At 41.1% G+C, this 16,712-nt stretch overlaps 1 protein-coding gene across 5 annotated transcripts in view; it reads left to right on the top strand.

The window, feature by feature from the left end:
* Positions 1 to 16,712, top strand: part of tut4 (terminal uridylyl transferase 4) — an 87,007-nt gene that overhangs the window by 8,483 nt on the left and 61,812 nt on the right. For all 5 annotated transcript variants that reach the window (XR_013326223.1, XM_077716264.1, XM_077716265.1 and 2 more), the window contains exons 4-7: positions 3,121 to 3,298; positions 3,489 to 3,577; positions 7,328 to 7,379; positions 13,938 to 14,007. Coding sequence is in view for 4 of the 5 variants with exons in the window: in XM_077716264.1 (XP_077572390.1) it covers positions 3,121 to 3,298; positions 3,489 to 3,577; positions 7,328 to 7,379; positions 13,938 to 14,007 (389 nt within the window). In the remaining variant the exon portion in view is untranslated. The remainder of the gene's footprint in view (positions 1 to 3,120; positions 3,299 to 3,488; positions 3,578 to 7,327; positions 7,380 to 13,937; positions 14,008 to 16,712) is intronic.

Genomic DNA, 16,712 nt, shown 5'->3' with positions numbered 1-16,712 from the left:
AATTACAGTTGGGCAAATAAGTATTTAGTCAACCACCAATTGTGCAAGTTATCAAAAGTTCACTCTAATCTTTTCAAGTACGAGAACTTGCACACGTGGTCGTTGACTAAATACTTATTTGCCCCACTGTATGTACTGCTGAATTAATTGATATGACTGAAGCAAACATTTTTCATCAATTTAATTTTCTACTAATAGTTTTCCAAGCCTTGATGCTGACAGTTTTGATGCACTGAAAAGGCTTTACTAATGTCCACTAGCTAATACAGACGCATCTGGCCTGCAAGGAATTTTTATATCTTGAATTTGAAAAAAAATCACTTTCATATTTACACTAAAGTTAATGTGCATATGAAACTGGTGGGGTTCAGAAGCTCCAACAAGATTAAAAACTACTGGATTATATAATCATCAACCAGTTTTTTTATTATACATTTATCAACCAGTTTTTTTTTAATTACACACATTAACCTGATTTTTTGGGACTATTTCAAGTAGTGAAAGACTTTTCACTGTGAGTACAGCATTTGAAGTTTTTCCATTGTTTTTATATAGTTTATAATTAGATATTAACACATTACAGTCTTTTAGTATGTTTATAGTTGTAATACTCAATGGATATAGACTTTTTAATTATTAGACTTGTAATTTGTGCAAAAACCATGTAAAGCATATATTGTTATAGTTATAATAGGTTTGTCCACTGAGTGATTTTTCGATTATCACGGTTAATGTCAATCAGACATGGCCGCGATAATTGAAAAATCGCAAAGTCCTCACCCCTAATATAACTACCACAATACATGTTTTTTAATAATAATCGGACATAGGCTTTGTAGTTATTATCAACAACAAAAGCCTAATTGTCATCATACCCAGAACTGCGTATGACGGAATTGGTACTGCTTCTCCATAAGGTGCTATTCTCGGCAAAAGACCGAAATAAGTGATACTTTCGGACTCGTAATTTGGCATTCTGCCGATATGGATACATCTTATCACGCCCCAACGGATCAAATACCTCACTGTCTTTCACTTACCTTCAGTCAGCTAGTAGGAGGCTGATCACCGCCCAACATCTTTTCATATTATCTCACCCCTAAGTTATTACACAGAAGGGATTGTGTGTCATGTTACCGCAAGTTTTAAGTCCTGATGGATGGGGAAAAAATGTCCTTAAGCCTATTTGTCTACTTTGTGGGACCTATAGCGTCTGCCAAAGGGCAGCAGCTGGAACAGATTGTGACCAGCGTGGTATGGGTTCCCGATGATGTTCCTGGCTCTGCTAAGGTAACGAGGGCTGGCAATGTCTTCCAGTGAGGGCAGAGAGCAGCTGATGTTCTTCTGGGCAGTGTTAATCACTTTCTGCTCGACCTTTTTGTCTGCTGCCGTGCTTCCAGCGTACCACATTGTGATGCAGTATGCCAGAATGCTCTCCACAGTGATTCTATAGAAGGTTACCAGAAGCTTAGTGTTAAATTGTTCCTCCTGAGTACCCTGAGGAAATGGAGTCGTTTCTGGGCCTTCTCCACTACTGTTGTGGTGTTTGTAGACCAGGAGAGCTTATCCGTGATGTGGACCCCCAGGAATTTAAAGGACTGGACCCTGTCTATACATACACCATTTATGAGGATTGGGGCCTGATCTGTGCTGTGTGTGCGAAAGTCCAGGATTATTTCTTTAGTTTTAGTGATGTTCAGTGTGAGATTGTTCACCGAGCACCACAAAGACAGTTTGTTGACCTCATCTCTAGGCCAATTCGTCCCCTGCTGAGATGACTCCGACCACAGTGGTGTCATCATCAAATTTGATGATGGAATTAGACTGGTGGGTTGGTGTACAGTCGTATGTGTACAGAAAGTACAAAACAGGACTCAGTACACTGCCTTGAGGGGAGCCAGTGCTAAGTGTATAATGGAGGAAGAGAGGTGGGGACCAAGTCTAACAGTTTGTGGTCGGTTGGTTAAGTTCTTTATCCAGCAGCAGATGGAAGAGTATAGTCCAAGGTGGGAGAGATTGTCAGTCAGAATGTCCGGTTTTATAGTTTTGAGTGCTGAGCTATAGTCAATGAAAATCATCCTCATGTCATTCCCATGGTGTTCCAGGTGGCCCAGTGCTGTATGTAGAACAATGGCGATGGCATCCTCAGTGGACCTGTTTGCTCTATAAGAAAACTGGTGAGGATCAACTGAGTTAGGGATTGTATTTCTGATATGGCGGGCGACCAACTTTTCAAAGCACTTCCGACGTACTCCAAGTGGGCTGACTATCCACGGAGATCCCTGAGGCCTCAAGATGTCCTCGGGGATATCGTAGGTCCGTTGGTAGTCTGTTGTGAATTCGGAATATCGCATCTCCTTCCGAGAGTAATTAAATCCTGGCGACTGTAGAATAACATATTACACCAAACTGGAGAGCATGGAGCCGCTGCGTCTGTGCGCGCCGCCATCTTCTAAATTAGTTCTAAGTTAGTTCTTTTGTGCCAAGTACACATTTAATAATTAAAAAGTGTATATTTATTGAGTATTACAACTATAAACATACCAACAGACTATAACATGTTAATATCTAATTATAATCTATATATAAACAAAATAAAAAATTGAAGTGCTGTACTCACAGTGAAAATAGTCCTCCACTTTTTGTTCACCTGAATTCAATCCCAATAGAGCACCCGTGGTCCCTTGTGAGATTTACAAGGAGGTGTAGTAATCCCTCGATTTCTGTGGTAAATGTACATCAAACATTGCCGCGATAAAAGTAAAACCGTGAAGTATGGTCACCCCTATTTGAGTCCTGAGTCCTAGTAGCAAGCAGAGGTCAGGGGAGTGGAAAAAAACTACGATGTAGTGAAGCTGCGATAGTTGAAGCTGCGATACTAATGTAAACAGTAGGCCTCTCTGAACAGTTTCTGGGAGGCTGTGGTTGCTGCATTCCTGTCTCCTGAGGAGCTCCTAGGATATATTAGATCTTTCCCTTGATTATCTGACCTGGCTAAAAGCTAACAGCTGCTCACGGCTTCAACAAATCGAGCTCTGGCTAAATGGGATGCTTTATATGAATTTAAATACTCAGAAGGATGAACTATGATAAAATAGCTATTTGTGTGCACTATTTTAGGAAAAACAGGAGGAGAAAGAACTGCGTGCCCTGCCACCCCCCTCTGCCTTGCAGCTTGAAGCTATTAACAAAGCTGTTCTCAAAGCAGCCAAGGAGCATGGGATATCTGATGATGACTTTGAGCAACGGGAAGATGTGGTTTTTAGAATGGAGAACATCATAAAGAAACACCTCTCAGGTTAAATGTTGTTTATGATTCAGCTATAATTAGTACCTATATCCTGATTGTAAGTAGATGGAATTTTAAATAAGGGGCCAAATCCTCCCTCTTCTAAAAAGCCAAAATCATATTGTTGCTGTTGTTCACTAAAACGGTAACTACACATACTGGATATGTATTTTTAGCGTACAATGCCTTTTTTTTCCAGATTCCAGTCTAAGTCTCTATGGCTCTTGTCTTACCCGATATGCCTTTAAGATGAGTGACATCAACATTGATGTCAGCTATCCATCTACAGTAAGTATCCTGTTAGTAACAGGAATTAAAACTCATTACACATAGGCCGTTTCTCTTTTCAAAGCATGATATGGTTTTGTCCTTGCTGCTGTTCTCATGTGGTTTTTAAAATTTACAATAATAATTATCAGACATATTGTCTGTCATGGTCATTGACTCAACAAGCAACAACAAAAAAGCCTAATTGTCATCATACCCAGGAACTGCATATGACAAAATTGGTAGATCAGATCAGAGTACTGATTACTGTCTCACTTTTGTGGTTTGGCAAGTCAGTTTCTTACAATGTTCATTTTATGCATTGATGCATCCCAGAAAGCAGTTAGCAATCTCAACAGTGAAGCCATCCCGTCTGTGTATGACATTTTTATTTATTTTATAGATCTTCTATTATGGGTTTCACCCTTCCTATTCTAAACACATTCTATTGTCAATTAAGTAAAACCCTTAGATAGACAAAATGATGCAAAAAAATGGCCCAGTACTTTTGTTGTTTGGTAATAAAGCCTTAGCTCCTGCCTATGAATTGAAGTTCCTGCCTTACCCTCCCTCTCTCTAACATAACCCTCCACCACGGCAATGCAAAAAAGTTTAAATTTGTACAAAGTTGCATTCTTCTTATTGGTTGATGCATCATCTTCAGTGCCTCTCTATTGGGGTCAAGCTTACAACTCCCCCTTGTTTTATTAGATGATTGCCGCTGGCTATGCCAAGCTAACGCCCGTTGACACTTCGCTTGCTGCGGTCTAAAGCCGTCAGGCACCAGTGTTGACTACTTATTCATTTATTATTTATTACTCATTCATCTCGTATCCCAATTTACTTGTAAACTCATTTTCCCATAGGAATGAACTCAAAACAAATTAATTTGTTCCAACCCCCTGAAAAAAGACACCAAAATAGTACTGAAATGCGTTTTATAGTAAGTTAATCATAAAAAAAGTTTGACGGATTTCGCCGAGAATAGAGAGACGGTGGGGGGGGGGGGGGGGCAACGAGCTCGTAATATAACAAATAAATTTAAATGAATTTAGATCACGATGCAGAAACACTCAACAATAAATTTAATCTAACCTAACACTTAGCTTAATTATGATTTTGTTTTATATTTTGATCCTTTTCTTCTCCCGGATTGGCTCTATTTGCCCCGCCTCCACCCTGACTTTCAAATGCAACCTATCGTGGGTTATTTGCTTTTCCCTTTAAAAATATTCCCAAAATGATGCACACCAATGTCCTCACAATAGCATAACACACAACCACTTGCCAACGAGAAGTAGTATACGCGTCATTCGCACTGACTGATGGGAAACAATACACTGAAACTATTCTACGCTCCACCCAGTGCTCGTAGAGACATTACACGAGAGACTTGCGACCAGAAAGACAGTACCCATGATGTTATTAGCAGACTCGCACCTGCTGTATGATCATATATCAAAATTTGTCTCGTATCTCGAGATAAATATTTGCCTGAAATGTTACTCGTATCTCAAATTGCTCGTATGTCGGGGCACTCGTATGTCGAGGTATGACTGTACTTACCATTCCACGAAAATGAATGAAAACCTAAGTAAATGTTTATCTTCTTTGATGAGATAAAATGCAGCCTTGTGGTAGTGACAATAGAGCAGTTGGCATAAGATGACATACCATTGCTAGTTTCTCCCATGTGGCGGTCAGGATAAATGCAGAGCATTGTGTCAGAAATGGCATTCGGTGCAAAACCTTGCCACACATGCAAAATAGGACCAGCTCTTCCTGACAATAATGTCAATAAGCTTTCTTTCCACATAAATAATATTGCCTGCCCCACTGCACTATTTTTACACACTAATTGTAGGAATAATGTAGGCAAAAACCATTAAAAAACAATTATGAAGATTCACTCAGATCCATAACTATTGAAACTTCAGTAAAAGTCATTTTTGTAGTGATTGATTGATTGATTAGCCTCTCTGGTACTGAATTCTGGGGGTCAAGCTTCTTTTTGTTCTGTGTTGTGTTGTATGTCGTAGTGATAGAAAAACCGGTTCCAAATGTTCTCTTAATCGTCTAGTTTTAAAAATTCTGCGACCAACTTTGGTCTTGTCCAGAGGTCTTGGATGGTTAGATTTGTGGGGTCATTTGTACACGAAAAAAGATGTTCAGTATTGTGGGGGGAAAAGTTGTATTTTGGGCAGGCATCTTGTATTCCTGGATCGATCCTGGACAGGTAGCTGTTTAGTTTCCTGCTGTAGCCTGATCTGAGCCTGGCGAGCTCGGATCTCACCTTCCTGCTCAGCAGTTTTTCTTCTTGGTTTATTAGAGGTGGTAGGGCATTGAGGACTTTGTTGGGTTTTGCCTTGTTGAGGATGTTTTGAACTTCTTTGGTGTGAATGGATTTGACGCATTGTTTGTAGTCTTCTTTGGTAGGATTTGGCTTGTCGTATTCTTTTTCTATTTCCTTGCCATGCTGTGTGATGATGGTCTTTTTCATCTTTCTTGGTTTCTGGTTTGCATGAAGAAGTCTGCGACCTGGATGGCCTTCAAGATGGCATGCCGCCAGGTACTGCTTTCCGATCATTTCACAGTGCTCCTTCAGAGGCATAACCGCGCACTCAGCATGCAGCTGGTCTATGGCTGACATAGAGAGACATCCGGATGCTATCCTGAGTGTTTGGTTTTGAACTAGGTTCTAGGTTGCCATTGGAGAGCGTGTCAGAAGAGAGCAGGAACTACAACAACTTCAACACCTGCCTCGCGTGCAACTACCAGCTGCCATGCAGCTGCAAAGTCTCCAGACCCCCCCTCTCCTACAAGGAAGGGGGTCAAGCTTCATTTTTGTAGTGGTTTACCTTGTCATAGTTGACACCTCTAACGTGACAGGCAGTAAAGATTCCAGCAGGAGAAAATCTGAAGAGAACTGAAGTGTCACTTTATATCTACTGTCAATAATTTATAATCTGTCAAGCAAGGCAACCGACAATCCTGACTCAGTTTCAACAATTGCGTCGGAAAGAGCTGTTCAAAGTAAACGCTACACAATACCAAGAAAATAAACAAACTTTTGCTTTTGAAGAATTTCAATTTTGAAGAAAATTATTTCATCCGAAATTCTCTCATTGTTGTGGCATTAAACCAAAAATTACGTAATTTCGGTAGTCCTGATTGATCTGTCAACGAGGAGTTTTAGTCTGATTTAACTTAAATCTTTGCTTTTATCTTAAAAATCTGACCCTCTATCCATCCGTCCACCTAGCCATCCTACATCTCTAGGGATTGCAAATCAGATGAGCCACATGAGAAGCCCCTCATCTAGCTTCGGGTCTTGTCCCTGCGTCAGCTTCTTGCGCTTTGATGAAAGCCCCGATTGCATCCTTGCTGAGAATGCCCTTCACAGTGGTTCTTTTAACTTCGATGCCCCATTTCTTGCTTATCTGCCCGGCCATCCTGGATTGAGTCGACTCATTCGCGGCATAGATGATCTCCTGCAGCATAAAGTCGGTTCGCTTGCATTTCTGAGCTGACAGAGTAAGCTAAATTTGAAAAATTAATGAATTCGAAAATACAACACACACAATAGTGACTTAGTAGCGAGATAAGGGGTGACAGTAATTTTATTTTGTAGTGAATTTTGTCGGGACCAAGCAAAAGTGGTATAATAGTGAGAGTGGCATAGTAATGAGGTGGCAAGTATGTGAAGGACGACACTTTGTATATTTTGCAAGAATTTGAAATTTTTGTTTCTTTATGCTTTTGCACATCCAGATGACACAACCGGAAGTTCTGATTCAAGTGCTTGACATCCTCAAAAACAGCAGTAAGTCTCATTTAACCTTTTGTTATCTCAAAATTATATACACAACACCCCATGGAACTAAATAATGTTTAATGCACCCTTGGCAGGAGTTAATGATTGTTTTTATTTCCATTCTAATTTATTTTTATTATTTTCACCCACAGAAGGTCTCACCGTCTCCATTTTCCCCACACTAATTATATGATTGATTCTTGTCTAAAGGTATTTAAAAATAGTGTAACTATTGAAATTATGCTATCGTTAAAAACTGAAGCCTGAAGGGGAAGTATTCAAGCAGGAGGAACGTGAGTCAATGAAAACAGTGATTGAGACTCAATGACTTAATTGTTAGACGAGCTTAATGAAATTGGCTTAGAGGAGAAAGTAAGCCCCGAGGGATATGATTCTGGAGAAATTGTCCTGAGATCTTTTCCTAGTCGTAACACATCTTCATGTCAGCAGCAGTCACTGTAATTTCTAGGTTAAAGTCCCGTCATCACCTCAGGGATTATTGTACTGAATTTGTCGCCAAAGTTTCACCAGTAAAAAAATACCGGTTGTAATATTTTTAAATGATAACATGTACACTTCTCAAGAGAGCATTTAGCAGGTGCCTAAGTTCCGACTTTAATGGAGTCAAAGATGCTTCAGTGGTGATTCTGCCTACGTATTGAATGTTTGTTCATTCATTCATTTTCTGAACCGTTTTATCTGACACAATTTTTATGACTAAATTTGTGTAAAACCTGATACTTTAAAACCAATCTAAATTTAGTTAAGACCTACTGCATGCATGTGCATATACATATACATGTGCATATACATATATATGTGCATATGCATATACATATGCATATGCATATCCCAGTTTTGGTGAAAATGTAGCTTTTCAAGCGTTTCAAAGCTCGGTTAAGATCGATGAAATGCATAGGCATATTCTAGTTTTGGTGAAAATGTGACTTTTCAAGTGTCTCAAAGCTTGGTTAAGATCGAGGAAATGCATATGCATATCCTTGTTTTATCCATATCCTTGTTTTGGTGAAAATGTGGCTTTTCAAGCGTCTCAAAGCTCGGTTAAGATCGAGGAAATGCATGTGCATATCCTAGTTTTGGTGAAAATGTGGCTTTTCAAGCATCTCAAAGCTCGGTTAAGATCGAGGAAATGCATCTATGTAACAGCCCAACCGACATACACATTGAATAGGTTTCTGTGTGGTGACAAAGACATGGAACTGCGCCACATCAAAATCTGGAAAAGTCGCATATTCAGTGTGCCACCAGCCATTCATTGCCTTGTGAAAATATCCAGGCCCCTTTAGCTTTTCAACCTTTTGCCACATTTCAGGCTTCAAACATAAAGATATAAAATTAAAATCTTTTATCAAGAAGTGGGACAAAATTGTGATGTGGAATGATTTTTTTTGGAGATTTTTGACCTTTTTAACAAAGAAAACCCTGAAATACTTTTGCTTATAGACCAAACAGGTCCTCTGAGGATGCTATTGCCATAGCACTACACACAGCACTGAGCCACTTGGAGCACCATGGGAATTACGCGAGGATGCTTTTCATTGACTATAGCTCAGCATTCAAAACTATAAAACCGGACATTCTGACTGACACTCTCTGCCACCTTGGACTATACTCTTCCATCTGCTGCTGGATAAAGAACTTCTTAACTAACCGACCACAAACTGTTAGAACCCCACTTCTCTTCACCCATTACACTGAGCACGGGCTCCCCTCAAGGTTGTGTACCGAGTCCTCTTCTGTACTCCCAGTGCACATATGACTACACTATCCCACCAGTCTAACCCCATCATCAAATTTGCCGATGACAACACTGTGGTCGGACTCATCTCAGGGGGAATGAGTCGGCCTACAGAGATAAACACCACAAAAACTAAAGAAATTATCCTGGACTTTCGGAAACAGCATAGATCCGTCCCCACTCCTCATGAATGGAGTATGTGTAGACAGGATCTAGTCCTTTAAATTCCCGGGGGTCCACGTCACGTACAGCTCTCCTGGTGTACGAACACCATGGCAGTAGTGAAGAAGGCCCAGAAATGACTCTATTTCCTCAAGGTACTCAGGAGGAACAACTTGGACACTAAGCTTCTGGCAATCTTCTATGGAGCCACTGTGGATGCAATCCTGGCATACTGCATCACAGTGTGGTACACTGGAAGCACGGCAGCAGACAAGAAGGCCATGCAGAGAGTTATTAACACTGCCCAGAAGATCGGCAGGTGCTCTCTACCCTCACTGGAACACATTGCTAGCCTCCGTTACCTCAGCAGAGCCAGGAACATTGTCGGGGACCCATACCACCCTGGTCACAACCTCTTCCAGCTGCTGCCCTCTGGCAGACGCTACAGGTCTCACAAAGTACGGATAAATCGGCTTAAGGACACTTTTTCCCACATCCATCAGGAATCTTAACTTGCGGTAGCACGACACACGATCCCTTCTGTGTAATAACTTCAGGGTGAGGTAACATGAAAGACATTGGGCGGTGATCTGCCTCCTACTGGCTGGCTGAAGGTAAGTGACGAGACAGTGAGAGGTAAGTGATCCATTCGGGGGGTGATGCGATATATCCATCACGGCAGAATGCCGAGTCTGAAATTATCACTTATTTGGGCTTTTTGCCGGGAAAGCGCACCTTGTGAAGAAGCACTAACAATTTCGTCATACGCAGCTGGGTATGATGACAATTAGACCTATGATGATGATGTCAATGATGACAAAGCTTATGTCCGTTTACATTATATTGTTTGATTGCCATTTGTCATCGATCCTGTTCGTAAACTCTTTTGACAGAATATCTAGACCCAGCCGCGGTGTTGAGGAGTCCAGTTTGCTGGCCTCAATATTGCATCTTGACATTTTAAGAATGTGGATCTTTCAGCTTCATCGAGGCCCAAACTGCAACTCTGTTCGTGTTGGTTTTCATCTGTGTGTGTAGCAATCAGGATGAGATTTAGCACCTCCAAATAAAGATCATGGTCATCCATTAGAAAAGGATTGAATGCTCTTTGTGGGTCAAGGATGAGGTCTACGCCTAAGTGGAGTATCTTGGGGTCATGTTCAAAAATAAGTTGGAGATTTACAGGCTGATCAGTGCAGCGTGTGCAGTTAAGCATACTCTGTTATCATAAAGACGCAGCTGAGCCACATGGCAAAGCTCTCTATTTCCTGGTTGACCTAGATTTCTATCCTCACCAATGGCCACAATCTCGGGGTTGGAACCAAAAGAAAAATTCCTATTGGCCAAAATAAGTTTCCTCCGTAAGATACGTTAAGAAAATAATTCAACAAGGAGAAAATTAGAGTAGAGTTACTGTTTCTTCAAATCGAGAGAAACTAGAGAAGGTAGTTTGAGAATCTGATTTAAGACAGCATTTCACCTGTGAGAAATGGTCAAGTGTGCCACAGGAAATTACAAGAATCCGTATATTGTAATATTCAGAAAAGAAAATTTTTATATTTCAAAATTGAAAATGACAAACAAAATCGTGAATTTTATTATTACAAGATTTTAATCGTAATATTGTCATTTTTATTTTTATGTAACCTTAACCGGTAGCTGTTTGGTTGCGGTAAGTCTGTCTGAGCAGGAAACTGCTCCTCACGTAATGAAAAATGAAAATCAGACATAGGCATTGTCATCATTGACTTGACAAAAAGCCTAGTAGTCATCATACCCTCAGCAGCGTATGACTAAATTGTATAGTGCTTCTCCACAAGTTCGTCTTCCCAGGCGAGACACATTTATGACATTTATTTATGACATATTCATACTTGTTAGCTCTCCGCCTTGAGCGCCATTTTCCGGCGACTACAAGTTGCCTCACCGATGCCAACAAGAATAAGATGGATCACTTACCTCTCAGTCTTTATACTTACCCTCCCTCAGTCATCCTGTGGAAGGTAGATCTGCACCAAACGACCTTCCTGTTACTTCAATTCGACTTGACTTAATTTCATAGTAGGGATATGTGTAGTCGTCACGTCACGTGTTGCTGCAGGTTCAGAGACCTGGTGGCTGTTGGGAAAAAGCTGTCCTTGAGCCTGTTTGTCCGTGCTTTGTAGGACCTGTAGCGTCTGCCAGATGGAAGCAACTGGAACAGGCCGTGTCCAGGGTGGTATGGGTCTCCAACAATGGACCCGGCTCTTCTGAGGTATCGGGGGTTGGCAATGTCTTCTAGCGATGGCAGAGAGCAGCCGACGATCTTCTGGGCAGTGTTTATCACTCTCTGTATGGCTTTTTTGTCTGCTGCCGTGCTTCCGGTATACCACACTGTAATGCCGTAAGTCAGGATGCTCTCCACAGTGGCTCTGTAGAAGGTTGCCAGAAGCTTGGTGTCCAACTTGTCCCTTCTCAGTACCCTGAGGAAGTGGAGTCGTTTCTGGGCCTTCTTCACTAACACTGTGGTGTTTGTGGACCAGGAGAGCCTATCCGTGACGTGGACTCCCAGGAATTTGAACGATTGGACCCTGTCTACACATACTCCGTTAACGAGGAGTGGGGCCAGGTCTGTGCTGCGCTTGCGAAAGTCCAAGATTATTTCTTTAGTCTTTGCGGTATTCAGTGTAAGATTGTTCGCCGAGCACCAAGAAGACAGTTTGTCGACCTCGTCTCTGTAAGCTGACTCATCCCCGCCTGAGATGAGTCCGATCACAGTGGTGTCATCGGCGAATTTGATGATAGAGTTTGACTGGTGGGCTGGTGTGCAGTCGTATGTGTACAGGGAGTACAGGAGAGGACTCAGTACACAGCCTTGTGGTGAGCCTGTGTTTAGTGTGATGGAGGAAGAGAGGTGTGGACCCATTCTGACAGTTTGTGGTCGACCAGTCAAGAAGTTCTTTATCCAGCAGCAGATTGAAGAGGATAGTCCAAGGTGGTAGAGTTTGTCCTTCAGGATGTCCGGCTTGATGGTGTTGAAGGCTGAGCTATAGTCTATGAAAAGCATCCTCACATAGTTCCCCTGGTGCTCCAGGTGGCTCAGTGCTGTGTGAAGAGCCACGGCGATAGCATCCTCAGTGGACCTGTTTTCCCTATAAGCAAACTGGTGCGGGTCAACTGAGGGGGGAATTGTCTTTCTGATGTGTCGGGCCACCAACTTTTCAAAGCACTTCATGATCACAGGCGTGAGAGCAACAGGCCTGTAATCGTTCAAGCTGCCGATGGTTGGCTTTTTGGGGACAGGAATGATGGTGGCAGATTTTAGGCAGGCAGGAACGATGGATTGTTGCAAGGACCGATTGAAAATGTCCGTGAAGACTCCTGCCAGCTGTTCAGCACAGGCTTTGAGCACTTTGCCAGGTATTCCGTCTGGACCAGCAGCCTTCCTGGTGTTCACAGACTGCATTTCCAGTCTCACTTCCTGTTCCTGAAACTCCAGTGTATTGTCGCAGGGTGGTGGTGGGAGTGTTGACACTTGGTTTGATTTGTCAGATTCAAAGCGGGCAAAGAAATGGTTCAGTTCCTCCGCTAGTGAGACATTCGCGTTTACAGACATGGAATTGTTCTTGTAGTTAGTGATATGTCGTATTCCCTGCCACATCTTCTTTGGGTTGTTTTCTTTGAAGTGCTCTTCGATTTTCTTAGTATATGCTGCCTTGGCCTTCTTTATGCCCCTTTTCAGCTCAGCTCTGGCAGCTCTATACTTTCTTTTGTCCCCCGATCTGTAGGCGGTGTTACGGCATTTGATAAGTGCTTGTGTCTCTTTGGTCATCCAGGGTTTTTGATTTGGAAAAACTCGTATCCGTTTGTTTGTAGTGACGTTGTCAATGCCGTTTCTGATGTAGGAGAGTACATTTTCTGTATAGTCCAGGAGGTCGTTGTGTTCAAAAAGTTCCCAGTTGGTGCGGGAAAAGCAGTCCTGCAGTTTAGAAAGAGCGTTCTCGGACCAAGTTTTTATTGACTTTATTTTTGGCTTTGTCTGCGTTCGGAGTGTGTTGTACGCAGGGGTTAGAGATATACAAAGATGGTCTGATCCAGCTAGATGTGGGAGAGGATCAGCTTTATAGGCATGTTTGATGTTCGAGTAGACATGGTCGAGAATTTTGTCTTGTCTTGTATTGCATTTGACATATGTTGCATTTGACATATAATGTTATGAGATTGAAATAAAATGGAGTAAAAAAAATCACGATGTTACAAGATTTAAGTGGATTCTTTCTTTTTACTTTACCCGAACCAGATTTTGTTTGGTTTCAATAGCTTGAACAACGTATAGTCGGTTTTAGTGCAACATTGCTTTTTGCGTACTATTAGGTTTTAGTAATGAGTGGAAAAATTCAAAATATAATGAGATTTTAAAACGTTACATCACTCAAATCGGAAGTTGTTCGGAGTCTAGACATTGCAACGTAAACAAAAAGTTAAAAACATTTTTATAATTTGTTTCTTCCTAATGGGGTGTTGTGTATTACAGAGCTTTTCTTTTTGAAATAACCTTTTAATAATTTAACTGTATCGCGGTTGATAGATTTGTCGTGACTGCAGCATAGAACATGCTTAAATTAACTGACCTTGTGTGACTTAGATTATGTAATGTCTTTCTCAAGCTGAATTTTCAGATGTTGTGTCAGACTTTCATGCCAAAGTTCCTGCCATCATCTGTCGAGATGTCATTAGGTATGTGATACTTCTATTCCCTTATAACTTGTTAGCTTTAGATTAGATTTTGGTTCAGATACACATTTATGTTTGAAAAGTGTTAAGTGCAAAAATGTTTTTAGAACATTGGATCTATCATTCCAGGGTTGCATCACAATATTTAATGAGAAGCATGCAGGCATTGCATAGGGTGCATCAAACCCAATAGTGAAACCGTGTTGCCATGACTACCTAGTAAAATGACCTATTCCTTGTGAACACACACGGTTTACATTATCTTGTAAATGACTAAATTCTATTGAGTCTATGGAGTCTATACATTTGAATTGGTGGTGATACAATAATGGGAAGGACTAGTGTATTTATGTGCGATGTGTGCATGCACTATCCTCTCATCAAATATTTTTGGAACACAGATCTGTTTTTTTTTATATGCGCATCAGGCTCTCGGTCTGGGCACTTGCAACGTGTAGTCCAATTCTTGCTTGAATTCGGCACCCTTCAGGGCCCAACTCGCTAAAAATGAATTGGATACCAAAAACGTTGTGAAGTGGATGCCTTGCAACTACCGAAGCGTATTGCATTCACCTAAAAAATAAAAAAAGTCTTGACCAATTTTTAAATGGATTTATTTTATTTATTTTTCTATGAAATGTTTTGGAAAATGCCCAGTTTTTGAAATAATTAATTGTTATTGGTTGGTTAATGATTTTTTTTGTTTCCCCACTCAAGTCCCTTTTTTTCTAATTAATTGATTTTGAGGGTTGTTTTTTTGGGTAATTTTTTCAGTTTTTTTCCTCAGCTAGTGAAAAAAATAATAATTCAAAAAAAGAGCAAGCAGCAGTTACTGTGATCCTTATTCACTTTGTGGTCTCACTACATCGCAGATTTCTTTCAGATTTATGCAAAGAAAAGTTCAGAAAAATGTCTAAATCTAGGCTAAAACTTGCAACCGGAAGACAGATGAAATATGGCGGAAGTCAAATCATTCAAAATCAAATCAAAAGCCTTTATTGTCATCATACACAGCTGTGTATAACAAAATTGGTGGTCCTACTCTACCAAGTGCTTTTTCCCAATAAAAAAAACATAACTAGGTAATAAAAAAAATTAAAAGTCACATCTTGGCCATGTGAACTCTAAAATACTGCGCAATCTAAGATGTTGCACAATATTATTGCACAGAAGGGATTGTGTGTCGTGCTAATGTTCAGAGTCCCGATGGTTGTGGGAATAAAACTCTCTTTAAGTCTATTTGTCCGTGCTTGGTGAGACCTGTAGTGTCTGCTAGAGGGCAGCAGCTAGAACAGGTTGTGATCAGGGTGTTATGGGTCCCTAACAATGTTCCCGGCTTTGCTGAGGTAGCGAGGGCTGGTAATGTCATCCGGCCGTGTTGATCACTCTCTGCATGGTTTTCTTCTGCTGCCGTGCTTCTAGTGTACCACACTGTAATGCATTATGCCAGGATGCTCTCCACAGTGGCTCTAAAGGTTACCAGAAACTAAGTGTGCAAGTTGTTCCTCCTGAGTACCCTTCTTGACCACTGCCGTATATGTTGGAAGACCAGGAAAGCTTGTCCGTGAAGTGGACCCCCAGGAATTTGAAGGACTGGACCCTGTCTATGCATACTCCAATTTTGAGGAGTGGTGCCAGATCTGTGCTGCGTTTGTGAATGTCCAGGATTATTTATTTAGTTTTTGTGGTGTTTAGTGTGAGATGAACACCACAAAGACAGTTTGTTAACCTCAGCTCTGCAGACAGACTCATCCCCCCTGAGGTGAGTCCGACCACAGTGTTGTCATCGGCATATTTGATGATTGAGTTAGACAGGTGGGTCAGTGTACAGACGTATGTGTAAAGGGAATACAGAAGAGGACTCAGTACACAGCCTTGAGGGGACCCAGTGCTCAGTGTAATGGAAGAAGAGAGGTGGGGTCTAACAGTTTGTGGATGGTTGGTTAGAAGTTCTTAATCCAGCAGCAGATGGATGAGGATAGTCCAAGGTGGGCGAGTTTGTCAGCTAAAATGTCCAGTATTATAGTGTTGAAGACTGAGCTACAGACAATGAAAAGCATTCTCACATAGTTCCCCTTTTGCTCCAGGTGGCTCAGTGCTGTGTGTAAAGCTACCGCAATGGGGTCCTCAGTGGACCTGTTTGCTGTACAAGCAAACTCGTGAGGTATTCCGTCATGGCCAGCAACATTCCTGGTGTTCAAAGTCGTCAGTACCTGTATCACTTCATGTTCCTGAAGCTTCAGTGTTGTCTTGTGCATTTGAGAAACATTTTTAAAAGTCATCAAAGGCAATCGACTTTGTATGGATGTTTTTCAAAATTTTCATCTACTAGCACTGCAGAAGTAGGAAAGAGACAGCAGTGACTTATAAAATCGATGTAAATTTACATTTCAAAGAAATCATAAATTGTTAATGCATGTTGTTGATTAATGTATTTGTTTGAATTTTTAATGCTGTGTTTATTAAAGGTGTGTTCATGTTTGTGTGCTATTAATTGATTTTCTCTATTTACGAAATGTTCAAGTTAAGTAAAAAGTTTTGCAACCAATTATTTCCGTAAATAGAAGGTATGACGTCATTCTTCTAGGATTAATTGCACTTAGCGCCAAAGAAGAATCAGCTCCGACTTCCGCCATTTTTCATCTGTCTTCCGCTCGCGAGTTTCAGTATGGATTTTGACATTTTATGAACATCTTTCATGAACTTGT

This window comes from Stigmatopora nigra, chromosome 5 (genome assembly GCF_051989575.1).
Source record: "Stigmatopora nigra isolate UIUO_SnigA chromosome 5, RoL_Snig_1.1, whole genome shotgun sequence".
Classification (NCBI taxonomy): domain Eukaryota; kingdom Metazoa; phylum Chordata; class Actinopteri; order Syngnathiformes; family Syngnathidae; genus Stigmatopora; species Stigmatopora nigra.
This window is presented reverse-complemented; position numbering and strand designations above follow the sequence as displayed.